We start from the raw sequence: 21,509 nt of genomic DNA, 5'->3' as shown, positions 1-21,509 counted from the left end.
AACCTATATCAGGGGTCGGCAACAGGTGGCCTGATGGATTTTACAGAGTTTGGTCAAAAAAGACTAAAATCACCAGGAATCTTCTTAAAAATGTGTTTAATTTAGGAAATCTGTTTTAATATTCTAAGAAATGTTTAAAAATGACATGATCGTGTCTCAATGTTATCAAGGTATGAAATTATTGTTATTTTCAAATATAATCCCTTTTTGGGCTGAGTTGTGGTCAATTTGCCGTGTATAAATTATTATAATTATGTTCCGGGCCCCTGACCATCTGCTCCAACAAAAATTGTCCCGCGACTGAATCTGGTTGCCTACCCCTGACTAAGGTCAATGAGTTGTGCTGATGGCTTTGGCGGTTAATAGCCTATTGTACAGCTGTTATTAAAAACTGGGTTATTATAGTTGCACAACAATCTGTGTCCCCACATAGCTGGTGTTATTTAATGGATCATGGGAAATAGCAAGAGTTATTTTCTTCTTGAGGATATGTGTCTTAATATAGCAGTACATTATCCATCCAGTTTCCCAAAGCACATCTTTGCACGTCTCTGCCGTCAATCGGACCCTTGCCAGAATGTATGTGTATGTGTGGTTTTGTATACTGTCTGTCAATGGGGACCTTTTTTCACATACTGTAGGTTGGTGTGTTTGTATTTATTAATGGTGAGTGAGTGTTTATATGTGCACTTGTTTCATTGTAGCTGATGTCTGTATGTGCAAAGGCCTACAATATGTGGCACTGTGACTCTGGGTAAATGTATTATTGCAGGATCCCCTTGTCTCAGTGAGTTATGAGTGCATAGATGAGCACCATACATTTGCATGGATGTGTTTGAACATGTTTTTGTTATTGTGTCCATACATGCTCATGAATGTATGTGTATTAGTGTTTGAATGTCTACTTGCCTGTCTCTGAGTTAGTGCATACATACCTGTACTTGTGAGAGTGTGTGAACCATTTGTCTCACTCTGTGTTCTCCTCCCTGTGACATCAGTGCTCGAGCACGTGTGCGGGCGGCTTCCAGAGGCGTGTGGTGGTGTGCCAAGATGAGAATGGTTATGCTGCCAACAACTGTGAAGATCGCTCCAAACCCATCGAGCAGCGCTCCTGTGAGTCCGGACCCTGTCCACAGTGGGTCTATGGGAACTGGGGAGAGGTGAGAGAACCCAAGCCGTCCTACAGCACTGATACACTGAGGGGGTTTAGTCACACTTTGAATGCATCATCTCTTTGTTATGAACCTTGGTGTTAGCATAGCGGTTATTATTCTACAATTCCATTCTTCTGAAATTGCTTTGCTAGGCTGTATGTCATCATGTACCTGGAGGTGAGGGGTTAAAGGTCAGAGGTCATAGATAACTGTATTGTGACAATGGAGTGAATCAACTGTCCTGACTCTGTTTACACACTATTCTTTCACCTGCTCTGTCCTGCAGTGTACTAAGCCGTGTGGTGGAGGAATAAAGACACGGCTGGTGGCGTGTCAGAGGCCCAACGGAGAACGCTTTAACGATCTGAGCTGTGAGATTCTAGAAAAACCGCCTGACCGTGAGCAGTGCAATACTCATGCGTGCCCGTCTAACCCCCATTGGAGCACAGACCCATGGAGCTCGGTACGCTCGTAAATATACACATTTTCTTCCGCCATTTAAAAAAAAAGTCCCCTCAGTTCACTAAACACAGAGTTTGACAAACAAACAATCAAACTTGACAGAGCATGTTGTTTCTGTAGCGCTTACATGCTGGAAACTCCACTTTCCATTTCACTGTTACCCTTCCCTTGGCCCCAGAGACTTGTCATCCTTTTAGAGACAGTTGGGAATTGATTTCTGTTCCACATAAGAGACAGGACACACACACAATACACACAACACACCAAAAAGTACAACATATGAAAAGGTTCATTGACAGTTGTGACCATAAGAACGCTTTCTCTGTTATCAGTCTTAGTGTTAAAAATGCACGATCAGTTTGTATCAGAATCAAAGCTAGTTTGTAAAATATTGATTTAAAAGATAATTTATTACTTAAGAGATTTTCTTCTTTGTTTCCTATGTATATAGAATTGACATCCAACGTTTCTGTTATTGCTCTTTGTATTCGCACACTTAGTCATCCGTTGTTCATATGCAAATATTGATCAATGTTTCTGTATATCAGGAGTTTAAGATGCATTCTTCTTTTTTGTTAACACCCAAAGAATGGACATATACTCGAGTGTTGTTGCTATTCATACTCTTTTTTTTTTACGTGTGGCAAAGAAAATGAGTTTTTATGTACTCTAGAGATGTATACATCATTCTGATGCTAAAGCTTTATTGACCATCATAACTGTAAAAATGTCATTTGTCTTAAAGTGTGTAATATGCAGTTCAAACAATAACAAAGCGCCACCCCCCCAACTCTGTTTCGGTAAACATCTAAGGGGTGGGGCTGGATAAATGTAACCACTCTTAATTGCATAGACAGAGCTATGGATGCAAGGACTGACCATCCATGACATGAAAATTCTAGTTTTAACCATGTTTTGAGGTTATACAGTGTTTTGTTTACAATTACATTGTTTACGAACAAAGAAGTAAATAAAGGTTATATTTTGGGTTCTGATGGGATTAGACAGTTAAACTAAGTTCCTTAGTTAATATAAATTATGTTCTTCAAGAATCAATGGCTATATAGAATGACAAAAGGTTTTTTTTTAATGGATGTAGAAATCTCAGATTGCCCCTTTAAGGCACATGCAGTTTTTATAGAGAATTTACTAATCATCGTCTGTTTACACCTTATTTTACAGTCCACTATTTACCTGCTATTTATTCAGAAATGTCAATGTAAATGGTAATTACATGATAATGACCTAATGATTACTGTTTAGTAATGTAATTGCCGGGTAGGTAGTTACCAATTATGCTAAATTCTTAAAAAGAAACAATAGTGTTTCTCAGTTAAGACTAAGTCAACACCAGCTGAAATAGGACTGTAGAATAAAGTGATAACTGTATTATTTGATCAATTATGTGATTCTTCTGGATAATAGTCATTTTACCACAGCTTGAAGTCTTGACCCAGATTCCTTCCTTTTTACTAGCACAGACATAAGAACCCGGCCCAACCAGTAGGTCCAAGGCCCACTGCTCAAAATGTGCTTGATATGAGTGTATTTATGTCATGTTAGATATGTCTATATATTCACTTTTGTAAATAGTTTATTTTGGTGCGATCACCAGTGCTCAATACACATGTGAAAATATGCTATTCTCAACCATACCTCACTTGGAACAAACACAACTCAACTAGCCATTAACTTGTACTTACAATGGTGCTTTTGAAAAACAAGGGAGAAATGAGATAAAAACATCAAAGAATCACAATATATTTTATTTCAAACTTAAGGTCATAAACTGTTTATTGTGACATAGAGAAATGTATGTAAACTGGTGTTTTGAGAAGTTGTTTATATTCTTTTTTTTGTCATGTTTTTTTACGAAGAGTTGATTATTGATTATGTCCCTCGAAAATATTGTAATGTTAGGTGAAAATGTGTTGAAGTTTTTAAAAAGGTAAAGATAACTTTTTAAGTGTGTTCGATTTATTCACCACCAAACCTCTGTCTGTTGGAGCTCAAAGAGAATGCCCCATGTCCGAGCTTTGTGAACACAGAGTTAGTGCCTGCGACCACAGGGAAAGTTTATAGTGTTCTATGTACCTGGAGCTCATCTTCTGAGCCAGTCGTATGTTTCTACCTCATTCTCTTCTAACATCACTCCCCACCCACCTATTATCTTCTGCCGGAGGGCTGCATCCTCATACACATTCATCATGATCTGGGGTCTGTGTTTTGTTCTACCTCAATGGCTACGAGTGAAATTGGGGTAGTGAAAGCTGATCTTGGATCTGTGGTAAAGGTGCAACCTCTGCCTGGAGCCCACCCAGTCATTTCTAAGGCTAATTGTAACCTCCTGGTCATTAATGTCTGTGCATATATTGCAGACATCACACATTATTTTACGGGTCTGTTAACACAGCTCTCAAGCAGGCAGTGAGTGTATTTCTCACTACACCTTGTTCACTAAAGAAAACGATCATTTCTAACTGTCTCTAATATGAGTAATGAAAAGGAACCATAAGGTTTGGGTTGATTATGATGAATCCAAAAAGAGTGTGAGTAACTTTTTACACTACTTGATACAACTCCACATGCACATAAGTCTCATGTCACTGTGAAATTGTCGATAATTTGATTTGTAGAATAAATTGCAAAACACAGTTATACAGTATTATGCATGATGATACATTTACAACTTGTTTGATACCAACAGACTTTCAAATACATTTGTGTATGTTTATATAATGATCTGTATTTATTTCTACTTCATTATAATGTCATGTCAATATTTAATTTTATATGAACTTGCTGAATTTATGTTAGCTCATAGAGAGGTAACGATTAAAATTAACTAGAGGTGCTCTTAAAAAGTGTAATTCATTTTTTTCATTTACTGTAAAAGATCATGTTCATGAACTATCACGAACGACTGCTTATGCTCAAATGAAGTTCCAAAACATCAATTTATATGGATTTTCTTTCAAGTCTATCCTCTAGTTTATGTAGCATACAGCTAGGTAGTTTTATTCCATGACTGTCTAAAGTCAAAAAGGAAGCTCATATGTGAGAAAATAATAGGTGGAAGCACTCATTGAGGGCTTCCGCCATTTTAATGTAGCCAACTGGGTGGGGATTCCTATGGGTTGGGAGTAATCAGCCAATGATCAGAACATTATCTTCTTCAAATTGGTTAGCCTAGTGTCACGCCTTGGTCATAGGTTTTTGTGTTTTCTTTATATATTTGGTCAGGCCAGGGTGTGACATGGGTTTAATGTTGTGTTTCGTATTGGGGGTTTTGTAGGTATTGGGATTGCGGCTGAGTAGGGGTGTAGCATATGTTGGCTGCCTGAGGCGGTTCTCAATCAGAGTCAGGTGATTCTCGTTGTCTCTGATTGGGAACCGTATTTAGGTAGCCTGGGTTTCACTTTGTATTTCATGGGTGATTGTTCCTGTCTCTGTGTAGTGTTCACCAGATAGGCTGTAATTAGTTTTCACGTTCCGTTTGTTGTTTTGTATTTGTATCAGTTATTTCATGTATCGCGATTCATTCATTAAAGACACGAGTAACCACCACGCTGCATTTCGGTCCGACTCTCTTTCGACAAACGAAGAACGCCGTTACAGAATCACCCACCACACACGGACCGAGTGGCGTGGTAACAGGCAACGACAGCAGCGGCAGCGAGAGGAGGATGAATTATTCGGATAATGGACATGGGAAGACGTGTTGGATGGCAAAGGTTGTTACACTTGGGAGGAGATACTGGCCGGAAGAGATCGCCTCCCATGGGAACAGGTGGAGGCACTTAGGAGAGCAGAGGCAGCATGAGATAGGAGCCGACGATACGAGGGAACACGGTTTGCAAGGAAGCCCGAAAAGCAGCCCCAAAAATTTATTGGGGGAGGCTCAGGGGGCTTACAGGGAGTATGGCTATGCCAGGTAGGAGACCTGCGCAAACTCCCTGTGCTTACCGGGGGGCTAGAGAGACCGGGCAGGCACCGTGTTATGCTATGGAGCGCACGGTGTTTCCAGTGCGGGTGCATAGCCCGGTGCGGTTCATACCAGCCCTTCGTATTGTCCGGGCTAGAGTGGGCATCGAGCCAGGTAAGGTTGGGCAGGCTCGGTGCTCAAGAGCTCCAGTGCGCCTGCACGGTCCGGTCTATCCAGAGCCACCTCCACACACCAGTCCTCCGGTAGCAGCTCCCCGCACCAGGCTTCCTGTGCGTGTCCTCGGGCCAGTACCACCAGTGCCAGCACCACGCATCAGGCCTACAGTGCGCCTCGCCTCTCCTGCGCTGTCGGAGTCTCCCGCCTCTCCACGCTGTCGGAGCCTTTCTCCTCTCCTGCGCTACCAGAGTCTCCTGTCTGTTCAGCGCAGTCAGAGCTGCCAGCCTGCATGGAGCAGTCAGAGATGTCAGTCTGCATGGAGCAGCCAGAGCTGTCAGTCTGCATGAAGCAGCCAGAGGTGTCAGTCTGCATGAAGCAGCCAGAGCTGTCAGTCTGCATGGAGCAGTCAGAGCTGTCAGTCTGCATGAAGCAGACAGAGCTGTCAGTCTGCATGAGGCAGCCAGAGCTGTCAGTCTACAAGGAGCTGTCAGTCTGCAAGGAGCTGCCAGTCTGCAAGGAGCTGCCAGTCTGCATGGAGCAGTCAGAGCTGCCAGCCTGCATGGAGCAGTCAGAGCTGTCAGTCTGCATGGAGCAGTCAGAGCTGTCAGTCTGCATGAAGCAGCCAGAGCTGTCAGTCTGCAAGGAGCTGTCAGTCTGCAAGGAGCTGTCAGCCTGCATGGAGCAGCCAGAGCTGTCAGTCTGCAAGGAGCTGCCAGTCTGCAAGGAGCGGCCAGTCTGCAAGGAGCTGCCAGTCTGCAAGGTGCTGCCAGTCTGCATGGAGCAGCCAGAGCTGTCAGTCTGTATAGAGCAGCTAGATCCGCCAGTCAGCCATGATCTTCTAGATCTGCCAGTCAAACAGATTCTTCCAGATCTGCCAGTCAACCAGTCTCTTCCAGATCTGCCAGTCAACCAGAATCTTCCAGATCTGCTAGTCAACCAGAATCTTCCAGATCCTCCAGCCAGCCAGGATCTACCGGAGCCTACTACCTGCCTGAGCTTCATCTCAGTACTGGGCTTCCTCTCAGTACTGGGCTTCCTCTCAGTGATGGGCTTTCTCTCAGTACTGGGCTTTCTCTCAGTCCCGGGCTGCCCCTCAGTCCCGGGCTGCCCCTCAGTCCCGGGCTGCCCCTCAGTCCCGAGCTGCCCCTCAGTCCCGAGCTTCCCCTCAGTCCCGAGCTTCCCCTCAGTCCCGAGCTGCCCCTCAGTCCCGGGCTGCCCCTCAGTCCCGAGCTGCCCCTCAGTCCCGAGCTGCCCCTCAGTCCCGAGCTTCCCCTCAGTCCCGAGCTTCCCCCAGTCCCGAGCTGCCTCAGTCACGAGCTGCCCCTCTGTCCCGAGCTGCCCCTCAGTTCAGTGGGGTTCTGGGTGAGGACTATTAGGCCATGGTCGGCGGCGAGGGTGGATTATCCCAGGACGCGAAGGGGAGGAACTATGACATTAATGGAGTGGGGTCCACGTCCCGAGCCGGAACCGCCACCATGGACAGACGCCCACCCGGACCCTCCCTATGGTTTTGAGGTGCGTCCGGGAGTCCGCACCCTAGGGGTAGGGGGGGGTTCTGTCACGCCTTGGTCATAGGTTTTTGTGTTTTCGTTATATATTTGGTCAGGCCAGGGTGTGACATGGGTTTAATGTTGTGTTTTGTATTGGGGGTTTTGTAGGTATTGGGATGATTGCGGCTGAGTAGGGGTGTAGCATAGGTTGGCTGCCTGAGGCGGTTCTCAATCAGAGTCAGGTGATACCGTATTTAGGTAGCCGGGGTTTCACTTTGTATTTTGTGGGTGATTGTTCCTGTCTCTGTGTAGTGTTCACCAGATAGGCTGTAATTAGTTTTCACGTTCCGTTTGTTGTTTTGTATTTGTATCAGTTATTTCATGTATCGCGATTCATTCATTAAAGACATGAGTAACCACCACGCTGCATTTCGGTCCGAATCTCTTTCAACAAACGAAGAACGGCGTTACACCTAGTTTGTAAATGGCGTTAAGCTATATGACTGCCATCTAGTAGCCACAATAAATTCACGACACACAAGCTTTGGTTCAAGAATCCAGCACTGCAGGTGGTGGTAAATTATCAACATTAGCTTAAACACGTTTTTCAAACATCAAAAGCAGAAGAAGATGGACTACTTTAAATGGAGATGCAGATGCCATAATGGCACAGATAAAATGTTGCGAACTCTATACATCTGTATGGAGAAGAGAGGCAAAACATCTGCACTTTTAAGCTCATTTTAGTTACAGGAGGACTAGTGTCTAGGGAAAAAACTGATAAACGTACACTCCGGGACACTGGTTTCTAAAAATAGTTTCATTAAATGAGATAATTGCCATGAGGAAACACTAATAGTGAAGCAAACACATTCACTTACACTACCACAGGCAAGCTTGTAGTCCTGTTAAAAATGTAATCTACAAGTCTGTGCTTTAATTAAGACGATTTCCTTCAGACTTTACACTAATTACACTAGGAACGTGGAAGTGATCATTATAATTAACCAAATTACCTACTATGGATTAAATAGGAAATTATCTCTACAGAGAGCATTACTCGAGCTCACTAACTGGTGTTTGGAAAGGGGTGTTTTCAGTGAATGAAAATGTACAAATCACTGAGCAATATCTTGTCTTATGAGGTCAGGGCCCCAGTGACCTATTTGAGCAATCATGATTTTTCTGTCGGCCAAAGTTCAAAGCCTTTTGTACCAAGGGAAATCTTTATTCTCTGTGACACTGACAAGATGGATCCCCCACTTACTGAGCTTATTCACTCCTCATGCCTGACATGTTTTTTTTTTGTGTGCCTGGCAACACGTGCTCTACAACTACGTTGCCCCCTCATCCGCCCCTCGCCAGTCCCCCCTCGCCCAATGTGGGTTGATGACATTGTTCTGATGGTGGGGGGCTGGTGACAGTGACTCAAATGAAAGAAAGACAAGGGTCAGAAAGACAAGGGTCACATTTGATCTGGGATGGGCCCCTTCGCTGTACAGCTAATCAGCATGGATGGACTTCTGGGAAAGGGCTGTGATCCAAGGAAAAAGCCGGGAAAGCCCTGTTGTCTGTGGGGGCCCGGAAGGCCCAGTCGCCTTTGATTCCGAGACGGAATGCAGACTTTGGAATGTGGTTTATTTTAGGCACAACTTGCTGTCTGTCCGGGGCATTGTTATATTTGACACTGTAAATAAAAGCATCTGATTTAAATGGTACAATCAAATTGCGTCTGACTGCATGATAGTTGAAAATAGTGTGATAGTTGAAAATTGTGTTGTAGATTAAAGGTAGTTTTGTGATGATTACACTTTACATTGATATCAATATATACATTTCACTCAGAGCATGCTAAAATATAAGCCCATTTATACCTGGTTGCCATAATACACCCTTTGTCCTGATCTTGTCCAGATTCTGATTGTGCCCACATTTTTAAACAGGTGTAGATGATTGAAAGATGCATTGTGATCTGATTGTGATCCGCTCTTCCTGACCATCTTTAAAGGTTGTCAGGCACATTGTATCTGGAAATCTTATAAGTGTAGACGCATCTGGACAGTGAAACCATTTAAATCATTATCCTGTTCTCTAAAATCCCTCTCTCCCCCCCCTTAAGATTTAGATGCACCATTGTAAAGTGACTGTTCCACTGGATGTCATAAGGTGAATGCACCAATTTGTAAGTCGCTCTGGATAAGAGCGTCTGCTAAATGACTTAAATGTAATGTAAATGTAAAATCATTGACATGTGGCACTACTGACTTAAGGCTTCAATATGTGTCTTAAAATAAATAAATAAATATCTGTCAATTAATCTGTCAAATAAGTTGCATAGGGAGAGACCAGAAACTCTGGTCACAATGCAGAAACAGTGGACAGATAAGACACATTTTAATACCATGCATACATGCATTTCTGAAGATGTGGGCACAATAAGAAAGTGGACAAGATCAAGACATACTTGGTAGTGACAGGTATAAACAAGGCTATAATGTCTAGTTTAAGTAATGGTTGTTGGGTAAATTTCTGCATGAATCACATTAACTAACTGCATGTAATAAAGGTGTCAAGTTGACACCCATATCGTTTGTGGATATAGAGAATTGGTGGGTGATTTACTTGTGTTCACTAACTGGTGCGTATTGACAGTGCTGTAATGATTGAAATCCAAGGTAATAGCAAGTTATTGGAGCAGAGTAAAATATCTGGAACGCTCAGTTAAAGAGTATATAAAACCTTGAGGAATGATCTGATATTTGAAAAGCAGCACAGTGACTGCCTGCCCTTTGTTGTAAATGCCTTTTATTAAATGATTTAAGCCTTTGTATAATACTATTTCTCCTAAACGGCCCTCCAGTACCATGATCCTAGCCTGTGTGTCTGCTCTCTGTGTCTACCTAAATCCTAATTCCAAACACCACTGTAATGCCTGCTCGTGGGTAAAACAATAGTATCTAACTTGGAATGTTACCTAAAACACCATATATGGGGCAATAAGAGCACCTTAAAAGTAGAAGTGGCCTGCATGCTCTTAGAGTCCTCATGCAGACTGATGGCTGGCCTCAAGTGGTACTTATAAAGGAGGGCTAACTGTAACTGGTAACAGAATCACGCAATGCTTGGCCCAATAACAGCCTCTTACAGATTTATGCATGTGAGGAACATCTGGAGACTAAGGCCTAGATTAAATCAGATCGAGCGTTAACCAACGTTGGCCGACACCCGCACAGCAGATGTTTTGGCGGTGTTGGAGGTGTAACTGTGGTATGAGCTGACATATCGTTGAGCGGCTTTTCTTGTGTGCAAAAAACACCCTTCCTTATTATCCCTTTCGTGTTAGAAGCTCAAAACGGAGCTAGAAAGTGTAGGCTCTATCAATGTTAGAAATAATTACTTTCAAATGTCAAACCATTGATGATAGGCTAATGCATGTTTTCATGTTAATTTGGATGTGGGGGATTTATGCCTATCTGTCAAATTCAAGTCTTTGAACTTGTAACACGGCTGCATGAACTTTAACCCAACTGCATAGGATTTGTCGGATTATAGTCAGGTGTGGTTTTGTTGCATCCGATGGCATTATACACGATAAGGTCACACAACGAGCTGCTTGTGAATTGAACAGCTTTAACGCAGTTCCACTTCCAACACCGCTAAAACAATCTGATTGAAATTAGCCTTAAGCCAAAACACCAAAATGTAATGGGGGGCTCCTCACAGAAAGACATGTATACATTACATTACAGTACATACATTAAAATGGTCTCCCTTATGTTTATTGAAATTCATTAGAACAAACATATTTCAAATAGTGCGGTACAGAGAGTAACCACGCATTGTTGGTGTTTTGGCATCATTTTTTATTTGGTTATGTCATTCTCCATCTCTTAAAGATGCAACATGCTACAATTCTGATAGTTTGCCTCATTTCAGTTCATGTGATAAAACAATCAAAGTGTAGAGAATCATTGTACCATCTAAACCGCTGTGAAATATCTTTTCAATAAGCAAAAATATTGTATTTTCAGCTGTTTGATCCTGGTGTACCAAACTGAACAAAACAGAATAAATCTACAACTTTTTAGACTTGCTTCCAAAGAGAATGGCAGATCTATACCTCAAATTTCTATGTGAATTTGGTGGTCCCAAAATGTTACATATTGCAGCTTTAAATTAAATGATTTTAGTAACTTTAGATTTGTCATTCCTTTTCATTTTGTGCTTTTGTTTTCATTTGTTAATATAAAATGAAATGCCAATAATAGTGTATAATGCATATAAAACAAATCCATTCACAAAGTGCTCACTTCTACAGTAATTTCCGGTGGGAAGTAACTTCCAGTTGTTGTCCTCTGGACCCTGGGGACATTTAGCCCCGCCCTCCCTCTCCTAAATGAGGTGAAAGGTTGTCGTGGGTTCCTGTCCGGCGCGGTCCCTCACTGAGCAGTGCAGTGCGCCATGCTGGGATACTTACTTGTTCAACCGAGAGCCTGTCGCATCCTATCTGTACTTGCAACTCTACACTGCTCATGGGGCATTTAAGCCCTGAACAGCGCCTGACAAGCAGGCCTGTCTCCCAGGCTGTGTGCCACCCCCAAGACCAAAGCCAGTCGCATGCAAGGAACAACGAGCAATGAAGCCACATTCAAACAGAGCCAGAAAGCTGAAGCCTAGAGGATAAAAGGTAATATAGCTTGTATCTTTCAAAATTAAGACAACTGGTGCCGGAAGTGGCAGCAGTTTACGGGCGCCGAACCAATTGTGCTATTATGTGGGGTTTTTTTCTCATTATTTGTAACTTATTTTGTACATAATGTTTCTGCTACCATATCGTACGTCAAAAAAGAGCTTCTGGATCTCAGGAAAGCGATCACTCACCTTGAATTAGACAGAGTTTTTCTTCAACAAGCAGGATGCACAGGATGTACTTCAAACACCCGACAAGGCCAACATCCCGTCATTGGCAAGAGAAAGAGACGCAGGTACAGAGGACACAGAGCGGGGTGCCTCGTAAGGATCCACAGACGGCGAGTGGGAAAGCAGCCGTTACCGTCAATATTACTTGCCAACGTGAAATCATTGGAAAATAAATTAGACAAGGTACGATCATGAATATCCTACCAACGGGACATCCTGAACTGCAACATCTTGTGTTTCACGAAATCGTGGCTGAATGATGACATAGGTATTCAACTAGCGGGATATACGCTGCACCGGCAAGATAGAACAGCACACTCCGGTAAGACGAGGGAGGGGGGGTGTCTGTGCATATTTGTAAACAACAGCTGGTACATGAATTCTAAGGAAGTCTTATTTTGCTCGCCTGAAATGGAGTATCTTATGATAAACTGTAGACCACACTACTTGACAAGAGAGTTTTCATCCATACATTTCGTGGCTGTTTATTTACCATCGCGGCTGTTTATTTACCATCACAGACGGATGCTGGCAATAAGACCGCATTCAGTCAGCTGTATAAGGAAATAAGCAAACAGGAAACGCTCCTAGGGGCCGGAGACATTAATGCAGGGAAACTTAAATCAGTTTTACCTCATTTCTATCAACATGTTAAATGCGCAACCAAAGGGATCACCTAGATCACCTGTACTCCACAAACAGAGAAGCATACAAAGCTCTCCCTCGCCTTCCATTTGTTAAATCTGACCACAATTCTATCTAGATTCCTGCTTACAAGCAAAAATGAAAGCAGGAAGGACCAGTGGCTCGGTCTATAAAAAAGTGATCAGATGAAGCAGATGCTAAACTACAGGACTGTTTTGCTAGCACAGACTGGAACATGTTCCGGGATTCTTCCGATGGCATTGAGGAGTACACCACATCAGTCACTGGCTTTATCAATACATACCCCAACAGAAGCCATGGATTACAGGCAACATTCGCACTGAGCTAAAGTGTAGAGCTGCCACATTCAAGAATCTAACCAGATAGCTTATAAGAAATCCTGCTATGTCCTCCAACGAACCATCAAACAGGCAAATCCCCAATACAGGGCTAAGATTGAATCATACTACACTGGCTCCAACGCTCGTCGTTTGTGGCAGGGCTTACAAACTATTACAGACTTCAAAGGGAAGCACAGCCGCAAGCTGCCCAGTGACACAAGCCTACCAGACGAGCTAAATTACTTCTATGCTTGCTTCGATGCAAGCAACACTGAGGCATGCATGAGAGCATCAGCTGTTCCGGACAACTGTGTGATCACGCTCTCCATAGCCGATGTGAGCAAGACCTTTAAACAGGTCAACATTCACAAGGCCACGGGGCCAGACGGATTACCAGGACGTGTGCTCCGGGCATGTGCTGACCAACTGGCTGGTGCCTTCACTGACATTTTCATGTCCCTGATTGAGTCTGTAATACTAACATGCTTCAAGCAGACCACCATAGTCCCTGTGCCCAAGAACACTAAGGCAACCTGCCTAAATGACTACAGACCTGTAGCACTCAGGTCCATAGCCATTAAGTGCTTTGAAAGGCTGGTAATGGCTCACATTAACACCATTATCCCAAAAACCCTTGACCCACTCCAATTTACATTCCGCCCAATCAGCTCAGGATTCATATGATGCATATGATACTGTGGGTGAGCACTATTCCAGCCAGGTTGATCAGATTCAATAGCAGACTCAGAGGCTCATGAGTCAGGATGCTGCCATTCATGGTTCCATGTTGAATCATTTAACCCCTTCCCTTCTCTCTGCTGGCTCCCTGTGCCACTCCAAGCTAGCTGGGTCTCTATGAAGCATGCATGTAGTGGCCAGTGTCCCAGTGGCTGCCATAAAGACACAGCCAACGCAGGCAGCCCTGTCAGCACAAGCAACCTGCTCAACCTAAACAGGCAACCTGCCCCTCAGAAGGCAAGCCCACCTATTGCCTCAACTTCTTTCTTTGGATTCAACCTCTTATTAAGATTAAATGGATAGACTGCATGCATAGTAAACTATTGCATATTGTGTTATTCTTAATCCCTCTTTAGGGTCTTTAATGAAAGGAAGACAATGTATTATTACTGAGGATATGCGGTATATGATCTGTATTTACCATTTCTCTCTGCATGTGTGTAACTGTGTGCATTTTGTCCCTCCAGTCACTCCATACCCAAAGCCAGAGCTCATCTACTATGCTGAGCCTGGGGTTCCGGAATTCTAAGTTCTATAGGAGTCCAATCGACCTACAGCTCCAGCAAATGGAGATTTTGTTTTAATTTCTTAAAAGGGAATTATTTTACTTGAACCAGTCCAGTCAATTGTTTATTAAGTATCTCCTTAACAGTCTCTAACAGTCTCTAACTGTGAATGGGAAGATATGATTAAGATGTAAGCCATGTTTGGCAAGTTTGGAATAAATTTGCCAACCCTTTTAATCACAAGGCACTTTTTTATATTGTACTTTTCATATCATGGAACAAATGTATAACATCAAGGGTATGTGTCTTAAAATGACACTATATACCCTGTATAGTGCACAACTAGTCCTGGCCATAGGTAGTGGGAATAAAGAGCCATTTCAGAAGTAGATGCTCATTGCCTGCTTGTTTACCAACTAGTAGAAATATGCCATAGTAAACCAGAATGATCCTGAACCGTAACACTAACATGTCAATCTGCTTGTTGATGAAGGTCCTTCTGAGCTAGGCACTGTTCAGATGTCTTAACCTTTGTATGATATTGATCAGTTCATGCGCAGTTTGGGAGTTGAGGTGTTTTGTAGATTAAATAATTAGTGAAAAAACTATCTCAAACTGGACCTCTAGAAGAAGCACAGTGGCTATTATAGAGGGTATGCTCTTTTGAGAGCATGTTTCAGAATATTGCCAATAGAAATGTAATGCATAGAATCATTTATGGTGTTTACGGACATATTCAATCAATTCTTATCCCAGTCTGCTGTGCCCACGTGCTTCAAGATGGCCATCATTGTTCCTGTTCCCAAGAAAGCTAAGGTAACTGAACTAAATTACTATCGCCCCATAGCACTCACTTCTGTCATCATGAAGTGCTTTGAGAGACTAGTCAAGGATCTTATCACCTCCACCCTACCTGATATCCTAGACCCACTCCAATTTGCTTACCACCCCAATAGGTCCACAGATGAGACAATTGCCATCACACTGCACACTGCCCTATCCCATTTGGACAAGCGGAATACCCATTTAAGAATGCTGTTCATTGACTACAGCTCAGCATTCAATACCATAGTACCCTCCAAACCCGTCATTAAGCTCGAGACCCTGGGGCTCGACCCCGCCCTGTGCAACTGGGTCCTGGACTTTCTGACGGGCCACCCCAGGTGGTGAGCGCCTCATTTCATTCATGATTATCATACACTAAATATCTGCTCTGAGCACATGGAATAGAGCAGCCTTTTAAAATAAATACCACCACTAATACTGACCATTGTCTTTGACAGTTATTTACTTGGGACCAGGTTATGACTCTGTCATTTCTCGAAGCATGTTGACGTCCCTTGCATGTGCTACACAAAAACAAATATAATTCTGTTCATGGACACCCTGGCTATAAATATTCATTACTTATGACTTTCTTGTACACTCTATTGTGCCAGATTAGAGCAACTGAAAACAGGAGCTGAAAAGTGGTTGCTGATCACAGGGGAGTATATTTTTTATGGTCTTAGGCTGCATTTACACAGGCAGCCCAATTAGATTTTTTTGCCCAATTATTGGCAAAAGATCTGATCTGATTGGTCAAAAGACCAATATTAGGCTGCCTGTTTAAACACAGCCCTGTTGTAGGTACTCCGTCATTGTAAATAAGTTAAATAAAGGTTAAATACAAAATATTGTGTGCTGTGGTGAGTGATCTGAATGTTCAGAGTCTGCAGCTGTACATCTGTGATGTCACCACTGAGGTACATAATGTAGAATATGCATGAACTATAACTCAAGTATGTAAAAGACAAAACAGACCAACACGAACGTGAGCAGTAGATCGCCTGCTGGGTGTCGACGAACAGTGGCCATTCAACATGTAGAATCATTGGGAAATAATCAGAAAATGGCTGCAAATATTCTGAGGCTGTGCAAGACCGACGTTAGCGCTGGTCGGTCGTGTCCTTTATAAGGAACAAAGTTGGATGAGACAAGCCATTATCTTCAACAGTGCATTTATTGTCATAGGTCGAATTCAACGTTGCTTCTTATCCGAACACAAGCCGGAAGGAAAAAGAACACCAAAATGTACACAAGCACTAGTCGGAATAGCAAAAAAACAAACAACAATGCTTAAATAAGAGTTAGGGTGCAACCCATTTCAACAGGAGGCTAATGTAAACTGGGGGAGTGCTTTGTAGTCTTAGTAAGAGAACTCATCTCCCCACAGCTAAGGCAGGGAAGTCCTTAGGGTGGTCTGGGTTTGGGGCTACAACATAAGTCTGGAGAGCAGCACAATAGTACATATGAATATACAATAAGTGGTGTTAGGAGATAGGATAGGATTCTAATACATATTTTCTTCATGCTTCTAGAAGGAGAGGTTGCAGCACCTCACAAAATTGACAGAATTTTATGGTCGTCTTGTCATTGGTTTCCAGCATCTTGTCTAAAGGAGAGGATACCTACCCTCTGAGTCTTCTCTGCTCTCTCTGGGCGACTAGTCGTTTCTCTTCCCCCTGACTCGTCCCGTCGACTAGGGTGCTGCAGTCTTCTTGGGCAGGATGCTAAAAGCTTTACATCTGGTTCTTTCATGATCTTCTCTTCAGATCCTCTCAAGCTCTGTCAGGTTGGAGGTGGAGTTCCTAATTAGCTATTTTCAGGTCTCTTCAGAGATGTTTGATCGGGTTCAAGTCCGGGCAATTCTGGGCCAAATGGTTTCAAAAATGAAGCTGCACCTGAGTTGTTTGATTGGTGGTAAAAACTGTTTTCCCTGAAGGGAAGACAATTTCATTATCTAGCCCTACTAGCTGCTGGCAAACTTAGCAAAAATTCTAAATAAAAAAATAAAAAAATATCTCAAACACACATTGAATAATGGACTGCATCACTTCTTATTTTTATAAGAAACATTCATGTGGTGAAAATCCCAAATTGTTTGCATAGTCATGCTTCACCGTAGGGATGGTGCCAGGTGTCCTTTACACGTGAAGCTTGGCATTCTGACAAAAGAGTTCAATCTTGCATCAGACCAGAGAATCTTTTTCTCATGGTCCCCACAGTCCAAAACAAATTCAAGAAAGCATACAGTATTATACTGAGGATTGGCCTTCATCTGGCCACTTCTTCCATCTCATTGGGGGAGTGCTCAAATAAACAGTCAAATCTGGTTAAAAAAACAGATCTCCAAGAGGAACTCTCTCTGTCAGAGTGACCATTGGGTTCTTATCACCTAAATACCCTTCTCCCCCGTGTGTATGCATTGATATTGGTGGTTCCAAACCTCTTCCATTTAAAAAAAAATGATGGAGTTCTGTTCTTGTCTACTTTCATGTTCTGTATTATGTTTCCCCATGTCTGTGCCTGGACTCCAGGAAGAGAGCTCTGATTTTGCAACAGCTAACAGGAATCCTAATAAAATACCAAATAGCAAATCTCAAATTAGCTACTCAATGTCATTTCTTAACAGCTTCTCACTTCTTTGTTTCTCCAGTATACACACTCATTTGTGGCGCACAAATTCAAACATAGCAAAGGGTTTGAACACTTGTGTAAATAAGGTATTTATTCTTGTTTTGCTAATACAGTTGCAAACATTTTAGAAACCTGTTTTCCCATTGTCATTATGGGGAGGTGGGAAAAAACTATTGAATTGAATCAATTTTAGAATGAAGGCTGAATTCAAAATTGTGAAAAAGTCAAGGCATGTCCTTTCCGAAAAACAAAAATAAATTCATCTTTAACAAAATACATCCTTATTTGTTCATATGGAAAATTTTTTTTTCTGAAATGGACCAACAAGTCAGAATTCAGTCTTATGAGCCTCTGCATGCTGCTGAGAACATACAGTACCAGTCAAAGGTTTGGACACACCTACTCATTCAAGGGTTTTTCTTTATTTTTACTATTGTCTACATTGTAGAATAATGGTGAAGACATCAAACCTAAGAAAGTGTGCAAAACTGTCATCAAGGCAAAGGGTGTATTTAGATTTGTTTAACACTTTTTTGTAACTACATGATTCCATATGTGTTATTACATAGTTTGAATGTCTTCACTATTATTCTAACAATGCTAGCTAATCAAGTTCAACTAATTAGCTAAACCCTTGAATGAACATGTAATAAAAACAATTCTAAATGGTTTTAAAACATTAACTGTCACCTTAAGGTTTGTCATTATAGAGAAAAAAGATGTTTATCTCTGAAGGGAATACAATTTCTTATCTGGCCCTACTAGCTGCTGGCAAACTTAGGAAATTCTAAATATCGTATCTCAAACAAAAATAATGGATTCCATATTTTGTATTTTTATAAGAAACATTCATGTGCTGAAAACTCAGAAATGCATCTGAAATCATCCTTAGTTTCAGCATATCAAAAACCATATGAAGGTCCTGATATGGACCTCAGCCAGGAGAAGGATATCTGGAATCGATATAGCATAATATCTTGTATGTGCTGAGAAAAAACAGATATGCAATGTACAGTATACAGTCAGTATTTGTCAACATGAAGAGAGAAAATAGAATGTCACATATCTCAGGATATTGAATGAGTCCATATCCGACTATAGGAAATGTCCAAGTGTGATATTCGGAGTAATCTCAAAATATCATATGTGAATTAAAGGCACATCTGGATTCAGAATTTTTCAGGATGTAGTACATATCCAAAGACTCATAATATGCATTGGAAATGCACTATATTCTCTAGAATATCAAAAACGTGTAATGCAAAGATATCCCCTGATATAGACCCTTTTCGCCCAGTGATTCAGGAGTCATAGCCATGGGGAGTACCGGTACTGAAACAACCCCTGAAAAAACTTTTTTTTATATACAAAATTGATGCACTGGGCCTTTAATAGTTCTATATTAGCAGATATATCCATCTTCAGCACCAGCCCCGGGACGTCCCCATGACTAACCAAGAACTAGACAAGACCTCCAGGTGACCATGACACAACGTTCAAGGAACATTCTAAAAACGTCCCAAGGACAAACTGGGAACAAGACAAAATCTCCAGGGGACCAACATCCCAAGAACATATAGGGGAACTTCAGGGGAACATGACACAACGTCCCAAGTACATCCTAAAAATGTCCTCGGGACAAACCGGGAACTATAAATAGGTGCCTCAGAGAATATTCCCTTGGGACCATCATGCAATGTCCCAAGGACTGGTAAATGAGTCCTGAGAACATCCGAAAAAGGTCCTGACATGGTCCTCAGCGACACCCTGGTAACTTAGAGGGAACTACACAAAAGTCCCCCAGAGAACGTTCCCATGGGACCATCACCCAATGTTCTTGGAGTGTTCTCCAAACTTCAGTGGGATAACTTAAGGAACCTAATGGGAACATCGCTGAATGGCCCTCATGACGTCCCCAATTTGTTGGGTAGCTAGCTTGCTAGCTAACAAGACTACCTAGTTGACTATTTAGATAAGCAGCCCGGCAACCAATCAGTCTTATATAATATTAGTTATATATCAGTATAAAGTTGCCTTATTTTTGAAAGGTGCTAGCTATATTACCTTTTTTCCTCCAGGCTTCAGCTTTCTGGCTGTTTGAATGTGGCTTGATGGCTCATTGTTCCTTGCATGCGATTGGCTCTGGTCTTCCGGGTAGCACACAGCCTGGGAGACAGGATTGCTTGTCAGGTGCTGTTCAGGGCTTAAATGCCCCAGGGGCTCACACTCTGACATGCTTTGATTACCCAACCCGAACCCAACAGCCCCACTGAACTCACAGGCCTGGGAGTACTGGACTGTGCTGGGGGGTGCTGGTGTGGGGTGCCTGCCTGTCAGACAGAGTTAGACCTGGGCCTGCTCAATGACCCTGGATGTGAACGTGGCTGCTGACTGTGTACTGTATGCTTGGCTCACAGCGCAGCAACTAACTCTAAATGACTCTACCTTCTAATATGGACATCCGTTTAACTACAGGGCCTCAGCTTCCGTCGCACATTTCTGTACACTCCGCTTGCTTTTACAAAAAGCAAAAAAACGATGCACTGTAGCAAATGTTTTTTATGTGAATGTCAGTAAATGAAAATCTCAAATTATCAAATATCAAAGTGCTAAATGTGGGAAATTTCTATGTTCAATCTATGTTTATTTGGATTCAAACCAATTCTCATGACTTATGCACGATCCCATGTTATGTACAGTATTTGCTAATGAAAATGTCCCTAACCTGTTGTGCGCTCTGAAGCCCTGTACATGTGTGATATTGTTCTCAAGAAGAAGTACACTGAAAAACTATTTAAACTATTCCCATTGAAGTCATAAACTACTTGACATTGTTCTGGTATTTGTTTTCTGTACAACCCCTCCTCTTACAGTGCTCTGCCACCTGTGGTAAAAGATGGAAGAACTGTAAGGTGAGCTGTATGACCAGGTCAGGTCGACCTGTTTCAGAGGACAACTGTAAGCACCTGACCCAGCCCAGCAAAGAGAGGAGCTGCTGGGGGCACCGCTGCCCCAAGCGGACAACAGTGAACTGGGGAAAGGTACTCTTTAAACGTGCAATAAAACACTGCTGACTACCACCACGAATCATGCTCCCACTTCAGCACTCTTTATTTTACTTGCTTATTCACTGGTGGTGTGTGAGCATATGCGTGTGTGCACGTGCACTGTGAGCTGGGTATCTGAGCAATGTGGTGTCAGCGGAATTTGTATTATTCTGTACATACATCTGTGATAGTCCATTTAGTATGCCATATAATGTTACGTTACTTTATGAATGGAATAGCGGTCATAAAATATAACATTAATTATAGCACGTATACTATCATATGTCTTACCCGGTCGTATAATAGCATGCGAATTGGATAATTGTCACGTTCGTTAGTATAGACGGACCAAGGCGCAGTACGTAGACTTCCACATATTTTTTAGACAGTGAAACTTAGAAAAAACAAAACAATAAAGAATAAACTAAATGTGACAACAATGCAGTAACTAAACATAAACAATATCCCATAACCCACAGGTGGAAAAAAATTGACTTAAGTATAATCCCCAATTAAATCAAATCAAATCACATTTTATTTATCACATACACATGGTTAGCAGATGTTAATGCGAGTGTAGCGAAATGCTTGTGCTTCTAGTTCCGACAATGCAGTAATAACCAACGAGTAATCTAACCTAACAAT

The 21,509-nt window shown here is 42.2% G+C and overlaps 1 protein-coding gene across 1 annotated transcript in view; it reads left to right on the top strand.

Moving 5' to 3' along the window:
• The window catches only part of LOC124003816 (A disintegrin and metalloproteinase with thrombospondin motifs 9-like), a 45,175-nt gene extending 40,705 nt beyond the window's left edge, over positions 1-4,470 (top strand). Inside the window, exons 27-28 of the mRNA XM_046312408.1 lie at positions 999-1,160; positions 1,441-4,470. Coding sequence (XP_046168364.1) covers positions 999-1,160; positions 1,441-1,629 — 351 coding nt within the window. The 3' untranslated portion in view covers positions 1,630-4,470. The remainder of the gene's footprint in view (positions 1-998; positions 1,161-1,440) is intronic.
• The last annotated feature ends 17,039 nt before the right edge of the window (positions 4,471-21,509 follow it).

The sequence above is a fragment of the Oncorhynchus gorbuscha genome, linkage group LG18 (assembly GCF_021184085.1).
Source record: "Oncorhynchus gorbuscha isolate QuinsamMale2020 ecotype Even-year linkage group LG18, OgorEven_v1.0, whole genome shotgun sequence".
Taxonomy (NCBI): domain Eukaryota; kingdom Metazoa; phylum Chordata; class Actinopteri; order Salmoniformes; family Salmonidae; genus Oncorhynchus; species Oncorhynchus gorbuscha.
Note: the sequence above shows the minus strand (reverse complement) of the source record. Positions and strands in the feature narration are given on the sequence as shown.